The 13,114-nt window shown below is 41.4% G+C and overlaps 1 protein-coding gene and 1 long non-coding RNA gene across 5 annotated transcripts in view; one reads left to right on the forward strand and one right to left on the reverse strand.

Moving 5' to 3' along the window:
• Positions 1 to 13,114, reverse strand: part of LOC127529313 (uncharacterized) — a 232,405-nt gene that overhangs the window by 189,835 nt on the left and 29,456 nt on the right. The gene's annotated exons all lie outside the window — the stretch shown is intronic.
• The window catches only part of patl1 (PAT1 homolog 1, processing body mRNA decay factor), a 90,963-nt gene that overhangs the window by 13,278 nt on the left and 64,571 nt on the right, over positions 1 to 13,114 (forward strand). For all 4 annotated transcript variants that reach the window (XM_028812405.2, XM_028812406.2, XM_051932416.1 and 1 more), the window contains exon 2: positions 9,967 to 10,078. In XM_028812405.2, the coding sequence (XP_028668238.1) occupies positions 9,967 to 10,078 (112 nt within the window). The remainder of the gene's footprint in view (positions 1 to 9,966; positions 10,079 to 13,114) is intronic.

Raw genomic sequence — 13,114 nt, forward strand, 5'->3', positions numbered from 1 at the left:
GTGCATTCTTTGGTTTAATTAACTATATTTGTGCTTAAAAACTTAAAAAATATATGTATATTTACATGCAGTTCGGATGGTCTGGAACAGATTAATTGTATTTACATACAATCCTATGGGGGAAATTGCTTTGGTTCACTACCAAATCGGTTTACAACCAGAGTTTTGGAACGAATTATGGTCGTGACCCGAGGTTCCACTGTACAAGCTTTCAAGGCAACTGCCTGAGTTGCCTGGAAAGCTTGCATATTGTAATCTTTTTAGTTAGCCAATGAAAGGTGTCATTTTGCATGACTTCTCACCTAATAACTAGAATGCATTGCCTTGCCTGCTACAGAAAAGACGCATGTCATGTGGTTGACTCTGTGGCAAGCTGTGCCAAGGGTGATTTGCCTCCGTCTCATTTAGACAGAAGACGTATTGGGTGAATTTAATTTTACTGGATGATGTTGCATAGTTACTCTCTATTAGTCTGAACGTTGCCACTATTTAGGTTATCTCAAATCACGTCTGCCATTTTAGGTCAGTAAATATTTGTTAATAATGTTCACTTGGGAATGTTGAATTCCCATGTACCACATCAGAGTTAATTTTCCTTCAGTGTCTGCGTCGTGCCGCAAGTGGGATTACACTGAGAATACGCCTAACCTGTGCACATCACCCTTACAGTGTATGAATAGGGAATGTAATTGTCAGGCACAAGTGGCATTCGATTCTCACCAACACTGTGTGTGGTTGATCTACCCAATCACAAGTAAATCTACACCTGTTTTTTTTTTTTTTTTTTTTTAATGTGGTCAACTATCTTATCCAATCGTGAAGAGAGAAAGAGGTTCAGAGGATGAATTAGGCGCTAGGATTGATGGACACATGTGCGAGTTGTTTTATGCAAACATCTATGCACTTGTGGATGTACAGTACACCTCCAAAATTCACGGGGGTTTCGTTCCTAGAGCACCTGCAAATTGTGAAAAACCGCGACTTTTGGATGTGGTTAAAAATGCCTTTTAAATGCCTATTTTTATAGTTTAAACCCTAAATTCAGTATGTCCCCAATGCACTTTAATTTTGTTGCAAACTCAGCTTAATACATTAATACATTACCTAAAAACAGAATGTAAAGGCAAACCTGTCTACTGTACAGTACTGTACTGCTATGTCTCCCGCGGTGCTAGAATGTAAAATACCGATGTTACCGCTATACGTACTGTAATTCATGCAAGCGTGTTTTCTTTGTTATAAGTAGTGTAAATACATAATAATTTCATTTAATTAAAATACAGTAAAATGTACGGGTACGCACCAATGATGAATGATAGTAGTAGCTGTGCAGTACGATGCACAGGATTTAAAACTCCTCAGGTGGCGCCTCTTCTTCAGGAGGAGTCATATCTTTGGACGGGTCTTCTTCTGGTGGGGTTTCATGCTGGCTTTTCTTTATAGGTTTCAGGAACATTGTGATGGGAAGTTGCTACATTGTCTCCTGTAGCGAACTGCTGGTACGATTTCCGTGCTTTCTCACGGATGATGTTACCGTCCAAGGGGATGTTCTTCTTCCTGTAGTTGGTGATCCACGGTGCCAAGGCAGATTCCATCCTGACGATATCTTTATTCCTTACGGTCGTTACCTGTTTGGCATTATCACAGAAACTTAGATACGGTACTCTGGATCGCTGCCTCGTTCTTCTTTATGTAGCGTACGGTGCTTTCATTAATGCCATAGTGGCACGCTACTGCAGCATAACGTTTTAGTTCCCGTGGCAAATCCAGTAGTTCAACCTTCTCCTGGAGTGTTTTAAACTTCTTCTGGCGCTTAGGCTTGGTACCAGAAGCCTTAGAAGGTGCAGGGCGATTCAGCGACATCTTGTGCGTTTAAGAATAACAACATGAATACAATAACAAAATGGAAAACACGAGGACACTCAGCTGGAGACGCGTCACAGGGCCGCAGTCGATCAGCAGCGAAGAGAAATGAATAACGCTCTCGGATTGGCTACTTCCATCATCCCAAACCGCATTTCCCTCCGCGGTTGCTTCCTGTTCTCTCTACAGCACAGTATTGCCACGAGAAAAGCCATAAACAATTGCAGAGGATATTTGCGCTTTCTGCTAACAATTAATAGTTAGGTTCTAAGGAAAAATCCACGAACGACTGAGTCTGCGAACCCTGAACTGCGACTTCGGGAGGGTCTACTGTATATTTATATTGCGATTGTCTCATTACAGGTAAGAATGTTTCCCACAATGCACAGTGTGTTCTAGAGTTAGATTGGACTCTTGTTGGATCCCATTCACACTTCATGCACACTCTGCAGGGTTCTCTTAGCACCATACCGAGACCACCGATTCCAAAGGGCCTTGTTAAGGTTGTTTCGGTCCACACCAGAGGACTACCCAGTAATTAATTACTCCCAAGTTTTCAGGGAGGAGAAATGCTTCAATGAGCTAGGTGTGAAAACGCCTTTGAATTCAGCAGTCTGGCTAATGCATGGATGGTGGTCTTTGAGGTCCAGGAGGACGGAGTCTCTCTCAACCTTGAACGTGCCATTATTAATGCCAGAAACGCAACGTGGGGTCCTGGACTTTGGTCAGGAAAAAAGCAAAACATTGTTTAGAATTTTATTTCACGTGAAAATGTTCCGTTTTTGTTATTCGTTTCAGTTATCGCACTAGTTACATATTGGGTGTATTCATTGGCATGTGTTCAGCACTTGTAAATTTTTAATTTAGTGTGTTTTTCTTCGTGTAGCGTTCTTCATTAGGTGGCAGTCTCAGAGTGCTGGATAAAGTTCATGGGTAAAATGTAGTTACTTTGCATTCACGTGCTATTAAGAGTTTTCGGGGCACAAAACTTGTGACGTCTCACCTTCCCATTTCAGTGACTTCAAGTGAATGTCTGGTCTGAGGTTTCAGAGAAACGTGAGGTCGCTATTGATTTATTACTTGATTGGAAACAAATGACAATTAAAGACTTTTTTTTTTTGTGAAATTAAAATGGCAAACTACGTGTGTTTAAATGTGTATGCAAATGCAATTTGACCACAAAAATATATATCTTTTTTTTTATTTTATGCAGTTGAGTAATGTGAAAGGTCAGTGTTACATCACAACTCAGAGAATTTGGCTAGCTTTGTTTTTTCCGAATTGCCTGACTACATCTGCCGTTCATGTGGAATTTCCTACTGGTACTCACCATGTGCCCGATGGCACCTGAATATGGCATTACAGGTGTGTCATTGCTTACCCTTTTACGCCTCCAGCCACTTTTGATAAACACTCCTTAAATGTAGCCGTTTAGATATAAAGTCATATGAAAAGGTTTGGGAACCCCTCTTAATTCTTTGGATTTTTGTTTGTCATTGGCTGAACTTCCTTTTAATAGATGACATGCCTTATGGTAACAGTAGTATTTCAGCAGTGACATTGTGAATTTCCCCTTGGGATTAATAAAGTAACTGTCTGTCTGTCTGTCTGTCTGTCTATCTAGTTTATTGTATTAACAGAAAATATGCATCATAACAAAATTAGACAGGTGCATAGATGTGGGCACCCCAACAGAGATATGACATCAATACTTAGTTGAGCCTCCTTTTCAAATCTAACAGCCTCTAGACGCTGTCCTCCTATAGCCTTTGATGAGTGTCTGGATTCTGGATGGAGGTATTGTTGACCATTCTTCATACAAAATCTCTGCAGTTCAGTTCAATTTGATGGACAGCCTGCTTCAAATCATCCCATAGATTTTCAATGATATTCAAGTCGGGGGACTGTGACGGCCATTCCGAACATTGTACTTCTCCCTCTGCATGAATGCCTTTGTAGATTTCCAACTGTGTTTTGGCTCATTGTCTTGTTGGAATATCCAACCTCTGTGTAACTTCAACTTTGTGACTGATGCTTGAACATCATCCTGAAGAATTTGTTGATATTGGGTTGAATTCATCTGACCCTCGACTTTAACAAGGGCCTCAGTCGCTGAACTAGCCCCACAGCCCCACAGCATGATGGAACCTCCACCAAATGTGACCGTAGCTAGCAGGTGTTTTTCTTGGAATGCAGTGTTCTTCTTCCGCCATGCAAATTATCTGAGTTATGACCAGATAACTCAATTTTTGTCTCATCAGTCCAAAGCACTTTGTTCCAAAATGAATCTGGCTTGTCTAAATGAGCATTGGTATACAACAAGTGACTGTTTGTGGCGTTAGTGCAGAAAGGGCTTCTTTCTCTTCACCCTGCCATACAAATGTTCAAATTGCTCTGAATTGTAGAACGATGTACAGATGTCTGTAGCCATTCTCACAATCCTGCTCATATGCCGCTCCTGTATTTTTCTTGGCCTGCCAGACCTGCTGGGTTTAACAGCAACTGTGCCTGTGGCCTTCCATTTTCTGATTCCATTCCTTACAGTTGAATCTGACAGTTTAAACCTCTGAGATAGCTTTTTGTAGCTTTCCCCTAAGCCAGGAGACTCAACAATCTTTGTTTTCAGATCTTTGGAGAGTTGCTTTGAGGGTCCCATGCTGTCACTCTTCAGAGGAGAGTCAGAGGGAAGGAAGCACAACTTGTAATTGACCACCTTAAATACCTTTATATCTCATGATGGACACACCTGTCTATGAAGTTCAAGGCTTAATGAGCTCATCACACCAAGTAATCAGCACTGAGCAGTGACAGGAATTCAAATCAGCACAATGACAAGGGGACTCACATTTGTGCACAGACAGTTTTTCACATTTGATTTAATTTCATACAACTAAATACTGCGTCACTAAAAAATCTTTGTTCAGAAAACACCGCGGTACTCCAAGGAAATGAAAGACATATACCACTGTTATCTTTTTGGTTGAAAGGAGAGTCAGTTATTATGCAAGGTGAGAAACTTTTTCATATGACTTTATTCTTTTGAATAATAGTTCCATTCTGCCCATCGACAGCAAAAAATTGTCAATATGAATATAAATGTGATAAGTTTATGTCTCTGCGTCTACTGCTAAATAGCTTTCAGGTGACACACAGATTTGCTTATCTGTAGCACCCGATGACCCTGACTCTCTCTGCCCTCTGATCCAGTGTCTGTCTTGTATTACTGAACGGATGAATAGTAAATTTCTCAAGCTAAATAAGGGAATAAAAACTGAATTTTTTTTGGAGGGGAAGAAATGGAAATATTAAAGATCTTCAAAATAAACTTGACCCCTTGGCACTAAAAGTCAAGGGGGCAGTTAAGAACTCGGGTGTGATCATGGACTCTGATCTAAACTTTAAATCACACATTAACTACATTACTAGGACTGCATTCTTTCACTTAAGAAATATTGCAGATGTTGGACCTCTTATAATATTGCAAGACGCTGAAAAATGAATTCACGCTTTTGTTTTTAGTCCACTAGATTACAAGACTGCCTAAGAAAGACATCAGCCGCCTGCAGTTAGTTCAGAATTCAGCAGCGAGAATCTTAACCAGCAAAAGAAAATCTGAGCACATGTCACCGGGTTTAGCATCGTTACTTTGGTTACATGTTACTTTAGAACAGATTTTAAAATACTGCTAATGGTACATAAAGCTCTGAATAATCTTACAAGCTCCCTCCCTCGTATATTTTGGAGCGCCCGTCACCTTATATTCCCAGTTATAACCTTAGATAATCTAACAGCGCTTTGCTTATTATACACAGAGAGAAAGAAAGGGGTTGGGAGCATGTAAAGATAGCACATTCCAGCACCCACCACATGACGAACCCCCTGGATTGGGACCCAAGTGCAGCAGGTGACACCTCAGCACCACACTGAAACAGTGTGAGGTGTTTGTTATAAAAAAAAAAAAAAAAAAAAAGAGGCTGGAGTGCCAATCCTGCCACCAACACCCAAGTTTTTCCCTGTAAGTTGGAGGACCTGCTTGCAGATTAATGTCATACCCAGAACGAAGCAATTGCCAGTTAAGGGCCTTGCTCAAGGGCCCATCAGAGTAGAGTCACTTCTGGCATTTTAAAGGATTTGAACCGACAATGTTCTGATTGCTGGCATAGATCCCTAACCTTGGAGCCACCACTCCGAGAGCCAAGCGTAAACGAAGTTGTGAGACAGCCTTTTGCTCTTCTTCTTCTTTCGGGCTGCTCCTGTTAGTTGCCGCAGTGGATCATCATCTTCCATATCGTCCTGTCCTCGTCATCTTGCTCTGTTACCCCATCACCTGCATGTCCTCTCTCACCACCTCCATAAACCTCCTCTTAGACCTTCCTCTTCTCCTCTTCCCTGGCAGCTCTATCCTTAGCACCCTTCTCCCAATACACCCAGCATCTCTCCTCTGCACATGTCCAAACCAACGCAATCTCGCCTCTCTGACTTTGTCTCCCAATCTTCCAACCTGAGCTGACCCTCTAATGTACGCGGTTATGCACCAAAAATGTGGAATACTTTACTAATAGAGCTACAACAGGCTAATAACATTGAACAGTTTAACAAACTATTAAACACTCACTTTTTCAGTTTGGCCTTTTCTTAATTGCACCTGTTGCACTTTTCCATTGTTTATTTGTTCTATGTAATATTGTCCATGTGGTATTTTACATAGAGGGTTTTTTAAGTAATCAACAGAAGTTGGGACACCTGTGCAAATTGTTTGCTGCAATCTTGTAACCTATTAGTTGTTCCCTGAAGAAGGCCTGTTTGTAATATTTTGATATTTCCTATTTTTTTCAGTTTTCGCTAACCCAAACTCTAAATTTAAATCTCTGTCAGTTTACTGTTAACCTTTTCGTCATTTTAGGTCATGTATTGAATTTCAACTGATTTAAATCTGAAGAAAAACTATAGTGTTCTAAAACTTTTGTCCGGTGGAGTAACTATTTCCAACTTGCTGGTTTGAATTTCTTTTATTTTTCTTTTATATTTTGTTAAGCACTTTGAGCTACATGCCTTGTATGAAAATGTGCTATACTGTAGAAAGAAATGTTGTTAAGAACGACACAAAAAGGCCATGTGTTTTGTTCTGACGAGAGCCCTTCTCAATACCTTCATGTTTGGTGTATGTAAACCGGTGCTTTCCTATGTGTACATGGCACTGCTTGGAATTTCAGTGCTAGCGTTCCAAGTTTGAAAAGGACCATAAAATCCAATAGACTGTAGCCGAGACCTCCAGAGCACAGATGTTCAGTGGGCTTTGCGTTATACTGCAGTGATGTTACGCCATACGCCGGGTCATTTTACATTTTTCTCAACACACCCATTTCAGGGCATACCTCACTCTTTGTATTCGTAAAACATCCTTGCACTATTGTTAATGTTAGCATCTTTGGATGAGTAATGACGACTATTGAACAGATATGTTGGGTAGTAGGACTGTCTCTCGAACATTCTCGCAGGGCCAGATGTGAATCTCAAATAAGAATACACATCTGGGGGACGAGCTGTTAAAAAGTGTTTAGTGAATTGTGGCGAGATCCTGCGCTGCAAAGCCTGCGCCCACAGAGCTTCTTCCTTAAACACACTAAATCCCCCCCCCCACCCCCCCCACCCCCCCCAGTTTCTCCAGTCTGTGTGTTTTTAAACTGCTGTCGGGATTTAAATGTACACTGTGAGAAAATAAAAAAATAAAATTTCAGGAGCTCAGTAGCACAATGTAACTGAAGCTTAATAATTTATTTGCACGTTGTAATGATCGCTGCAACAGTGGGGACAGACGCACACAGACCACCACAGCTATATTTATTGGAGAAGTGCTTCTGTCTGCTACGATATCTTTGTCATTTTGACTATCACTATATGGCATAACAACAGCAAATAAAGTTTAGATAAGCATTGTAGTTAAGACATGTTAAAACACCGTGGCTACTCTGTCGTGGCATGTTTGAATTTTTAGATAGTAATGACAGATTTGTTTAGTTATTTGGTCAGAAGGTGGATGTTGTGCTGCCTTATCTGTGCATCTACTGGTGTCTTTGGGCAGATTTATTGATTTGGTTAGTTTGGTTACTGAAATCCACATCTCCTCTCTATAACTCTTCGTTATCCGCTTTCTTAGCGGCAGTCCTTTTGACAGAGTACGACGCAACGTTTACTCCAAGTGCATATTTTGAAGTTCATATTTTTATGAATATAGCTGCCAATTCTTTAAAGCTAGTTGAGTCTTGAAACCCGAAAAATCAATCCTAAAATCAGACCCCGACTTATACACCCGCTCAAAAATACGATACTTAAATTTTATTTTTTACATCTTCGTGCCTTCTCCAATCTCGCACCAGCTTCTCAGACACATTGAATTTTGTTGCAGCAGCTTAGTTACCAATTTCTTTCTCCACTTCAACATCTTTTAATTTAAAACCAGCTTCATATTTTCTTCAAATCGAACACTCCATTGTAGATAAGGGATGTTGTTAACGATAAAGGGGTATGAGGGGGTGAGATACAAAAAACACAAATCGGTGCAAACATCGCTTCGGATTAGTTCGGGTATCACTGTGTGGCCATGAAGGCACAATACGTGGAATAAAGGCTGTGCGCCTCGTGGTTACTCCCTCAGGTGGGCGTTAGCATATCGTAATCTCTTGCACCAATAGCGTGAGGTTTCCACATTCGACTTATACAACCAACATTATAAAATACCGGAAATTATACGGTAAAATCAAGCCCTGACTTATCCGTGGGAGAACTTAAATGCAAGTGTACAGTAATCCCCCGCTCTGTCGTGGTTCAGCTATCGCGCACCTGCTATATCGCGGAAAAATTCAGTAAGTACATCCTACCTGTAGTGTGCTTTGCAGCCAAGTCATAACAAAGCATACGGTTTTCAGCAGACAGAGTTTCGCGTTACAGCACCCAGATGATTTCTTACAAAGCCCGTTATTGGCTGAAAGAGGAGACTCAACCAATCAGAGTGGATGTTATTCTTTTGGGCTCTGATTAGCTGCTGCTAACGTGGTGTAATCTCGCAAGAACAACGAGCGTGGGTCCCCGTCGAATCGCGTATCGCGTACCTTGCTTGTGGTCCGACTTTTGTGAGCAAACTTGTGTGAACTTTTCGTTTGTTTTAAGCCCTACGATGGCTCCCAAGCTTCCTGCATCTTTTAAGCCTTCTGGTAGCAGTGAGCCTAAGCGCCAGAGGAAGACCTTGACCATACAGGAGAAGGTAAAACTGATGATGATGATTATTATGTTACTCGTATCTTTAGCCTGACATCTGTGTATCATGTGTGTATCCAAAGTGTGTTTTAATAAGTTTACATGTGTTTATAGTGTGTAGTGGGGGTATTTTAAGAATTAAACTATAAAAAAAAAATGTGGTCTTTCTATATTGTGGATTTTTACCTATTTCGGGTGGGTCTGGAACGTAACTCCCGCGATAGGCAGGGGATCACTGTATACGGTACATTGACTCCTACACTATGGACATAACACTGAACAACAGAGAGCACACTTCACGCCTGTGACGACGTATCGTTCACTTTAACCACTCGCGTATAACGTGATACTGCAGAAAGATTTTTTTCTTTGCAACAGGTTATGTTTATTTTTAAAAGATGCACATGCGACACACATTTCTACATCTAATAGGGATTTGTTTTAGGGGACTTTTCGACTGTAGACGGTTAATCATGAACTTGCTTGCTGTCTGTCATACCAGGTTACTAGACTTTGCAATTCAAAATCTCCACCTCTACTCTGAGCGCCACCTCCATGAGGCACTGGGGTGGATTAGAAATGTGTCAAATGGTGACCCGTCTAATTGTTCCCACCCAGTTTTAAGCAAAATTCAGTCATGGTTGTCATGGTACTTAATATATTAGCGAGTTCACTTGGGTAGAGGCACCATCTTTTAGTGCTGTGGGCCACAGCAACACCCTTCTTGGAGTTTCCACTATGTAAATCATGTAGCATAAACATGCAATTTGATTGGCTGTTCAGCAAAGCCTCCTGGGGTCTGCTGTTAGACTCTACTCTTAAATTTATGCTCTTTGTTTTCTCCCTCAGTCTTTGGAAGACTGTCCCCTTGAGGAGGAAGGAGAGGGTTTGCATGGACTAGTCGACGAAGATGACGACATCGATCAGTTCAACGATGACACGTTTGGAGCTGGGGCTGTTGGTGAGGATTGAAGTCGGCTGACTTTTTTTTTTTTTAAATTTATTTTAAAACAGTATTTCACTCTCAATTTAATATTTCGCTTTGTTTTTTAATTTGAGAAATGTCTCAGGATCTGATGGTTTTAATGAAAGTAAGTGGCACGCTGTGAATATCATACCTTTTAAAATCTCTGCGCTGCACCCGCAAAACCAAATTGATGAGAAAGTGATCTTGGGAAGATTATAGAGTACAAGGGCCTGTGAATCCGAGGCCGTGTCTATGCCTGGCCCGCTTTAGATTCAGATTATACATATGTTAACAAAGGTGGTCGAGGTCCTTATCCGTGAATTATTGTTTTGCTGGTTGTATTATCAAGAGAAATTTACCTGTACTTTAAATTAGCTGCTTTATAACACCCCATGTGTACAGCTTTACCTGCATGTGGACAGCTGCTTTAAGCAATGAGACTTCTTAGCCATGAATTAATGGACCAGGTAATGGTCTTCAGGCCTTATCTGCTCCTGGGTCACCCACCAAAGCAGGGGCCCACTCACCTGTTCACAGTTACTTTTGAATATGTCTTCTCTCAGCTGCTAACCCCTGTGGGAATAAAACAGCAGTTCATATTAACGTCAAAACAAAATTTCAAGTATATTATCATGAAAGTTCCTTGGTTTATTATTGTGGTTCACCTACGCCATGGTTACTGTTAACTATGTTTGTACAAGTGTTTGGTATATCTACTTGGTAGCTCAAATATGTACAGTGTGAGCATTTGGGGGAGATGCAGCACCCCAGACACAAGTGCATGGGCACAAGTCCAGAGTTCAAATGCCAAATGTATTACAATTTTTTATCTTAACAAATGTCATAAATACACAATCACAATACCCTTCATTCTGTTCCCCTCTCTCTTTCTTCCTTCATTCATTCGTCGCAGGTGAGCTTTGTCCTTCTTCCACCCTACTCCAGCTCTCCTGGGTAACGCAGAGCGGTTCCTTTTATACTGGGCCCGGGAGTCCTTCCAGTGCCAGGGCATAGCTGGTAGGAAACACTTCCGGGTCATTTAGAATTACCTGAAAGTAGGGATCATGAATCCACACAGCACCCCCTAATGGCATTCCCATGGAACACAACAGGGCTGCTCCATGGCACTTCAGTTCCCAGCATACCCTGTGGATGTTCAGATGGGTACCATCGCCCAGGAATGCTGCCCTTTAGTGTATTGAGGAAGCTAATAGTTACTGGATTACCTCCTCATTTCTCTCCATAATAACAAGCCTTCTGGCCAGGTAAGGCTCTTCAGTCCATCCCATCCAGGATGTCAGTGTACCCATTTTCACATGGGCATGTCCTGCCAGACTCCAGGATAAAGTAGGCTGCTCTTCACTTTTTTTCTTTTTCATGCGATGGGTTGGCTTCGACCCATCACAGCCGGGACGCCCGACTATTCCTAGCATCTGTCACAACGGTTTTACCTACACGTGGACACCTGCTTCAAGCAGAGAGGCTTACAGGCACCCACACCAGATGCTCTTAAACTATACACCTTGATCCAGTCAAAGAATATATAAATAAATACTACTCCAAAGCAAAACTAATAAAAGTAAAGCCAAAAAGTAGGAAATGTATTTGAGAAGAATCTTATTTAAAAATACAGCTGATGATGAAGATGAGTCTTCAAGTCTGAATGCATAGCAGTTTCAGATTTTTCTTCAGTCCACAGTGGATTAATATGGAATATATAATTATGCTAATAGCGTAAGCAAATTTAAAATAGTGTTGTGTCAATCAAGTAGATACCCAGCTATCATTTAAGCAAAAAACTATTGACATTCATAAATATAAAATTACAATGCAATACTTGAATTTAATTTGTGATAGACCTGGGAATTCCTCCAGTGTAACCACAGCTTGAGGGGATTTTGGCATTTCATTATAAAGAATCACGTTACTGATTTAACTTAGCATGTGCACATTCTAATTTTATTCCCAGGCATTTTCTTTTCTGAAACTAAAAATGCTGCTAAAAATTGACACTACAAATAAAAATTCAATCATTATTCAATCTGTACTGTTGGTGAATTCCAAGGTAATTCCAAATATTTTCATTAAAAACAAAGTAGCTGTTTTTGTAACATTGTGCTTTTAACTCTTTTAGGGCGGATGTCGACTTTTGTCGACAGGAGGGGTTGAAGGCGAATGTCGACAAAAGTCGACATCCAGGGATAGAGGGCGACAATCAGCTGTTAATGGCGACAAATCTCACTGTCACGTCACAGGCATTCCCTCTGTGCTTGGAGGAATGCTAGACTCGTTGACTCGGCAAATAAACCTTGCGTGTGCGTGAGTTGCGAAATGTAAACAATGGCAAGATGGCACCGACATGAGAAAAGGGAGCAAAGGAAGTGCAGAAAAGAAAACACTCGGCAGATGATGTTTTGCGCATTATCGTGGAGTCGGACTCTTGATTTTTCAGAATCGGATTTTATTGACAGTGATCAGGAGATCGAGCAAGAGAGTGAGAAGCTGGCATCAGCTGATCAGACACCAGCCGATGCCGCGCCAGCGGATCTGCTGCCAGTTGAGTGCCTTCGCGCAGCCGATGCATCTACGGCAAGGTTCGCATGGGATAAATACACAGACATTGATCCGTTGAGAGCCGATCTGGCTACCCGAGTTTACAAGACGGCATGGCTTGCTGTTGGACACGATAGATCACCGGCTGCTGTACTTCAGGCTGCTCTCTCCTGATGCTGCTTTTCGGCTACTGTCAGACGAGACAAACAGGCAGAGAATTTTTTTGAATCGCGGGCTGCGTTTGCATCGCATTCTCGTTTTTCAAAGTGGAAACCCACAACAAAAGACGAGATGAAGCGCACTGTGGCATTACAAATAGAGATGGGACAGAACTGGTGATACAACTTCAGGGAGCATTGGTCCAAACGTGTTTTGTCCCCTGGTGGCTTTGGACAGGTTATGCAGCGTGGTGATAGGTACGTGCTGCTGCAAAGTTTTATTCACTTCTGTAATAAACAGAAGCAAATCCCATGGGGT

Source organism: Erpetoichthys calabaricus, chromosome 10 (assembly GCF_900747795.2).
Source record: "Erpetoichthys calabaricus chromosome 10, fErpCal1.3, whole genome shotgun sequence".
In the NCBI taxonomy this organism is placed as follows: Eukaryota; Metazoa; Chordata; class Cladistia; order Polypteriformes; family Polypteridae; genus Erpetoichthys; species Erpetoichthys calabaricus.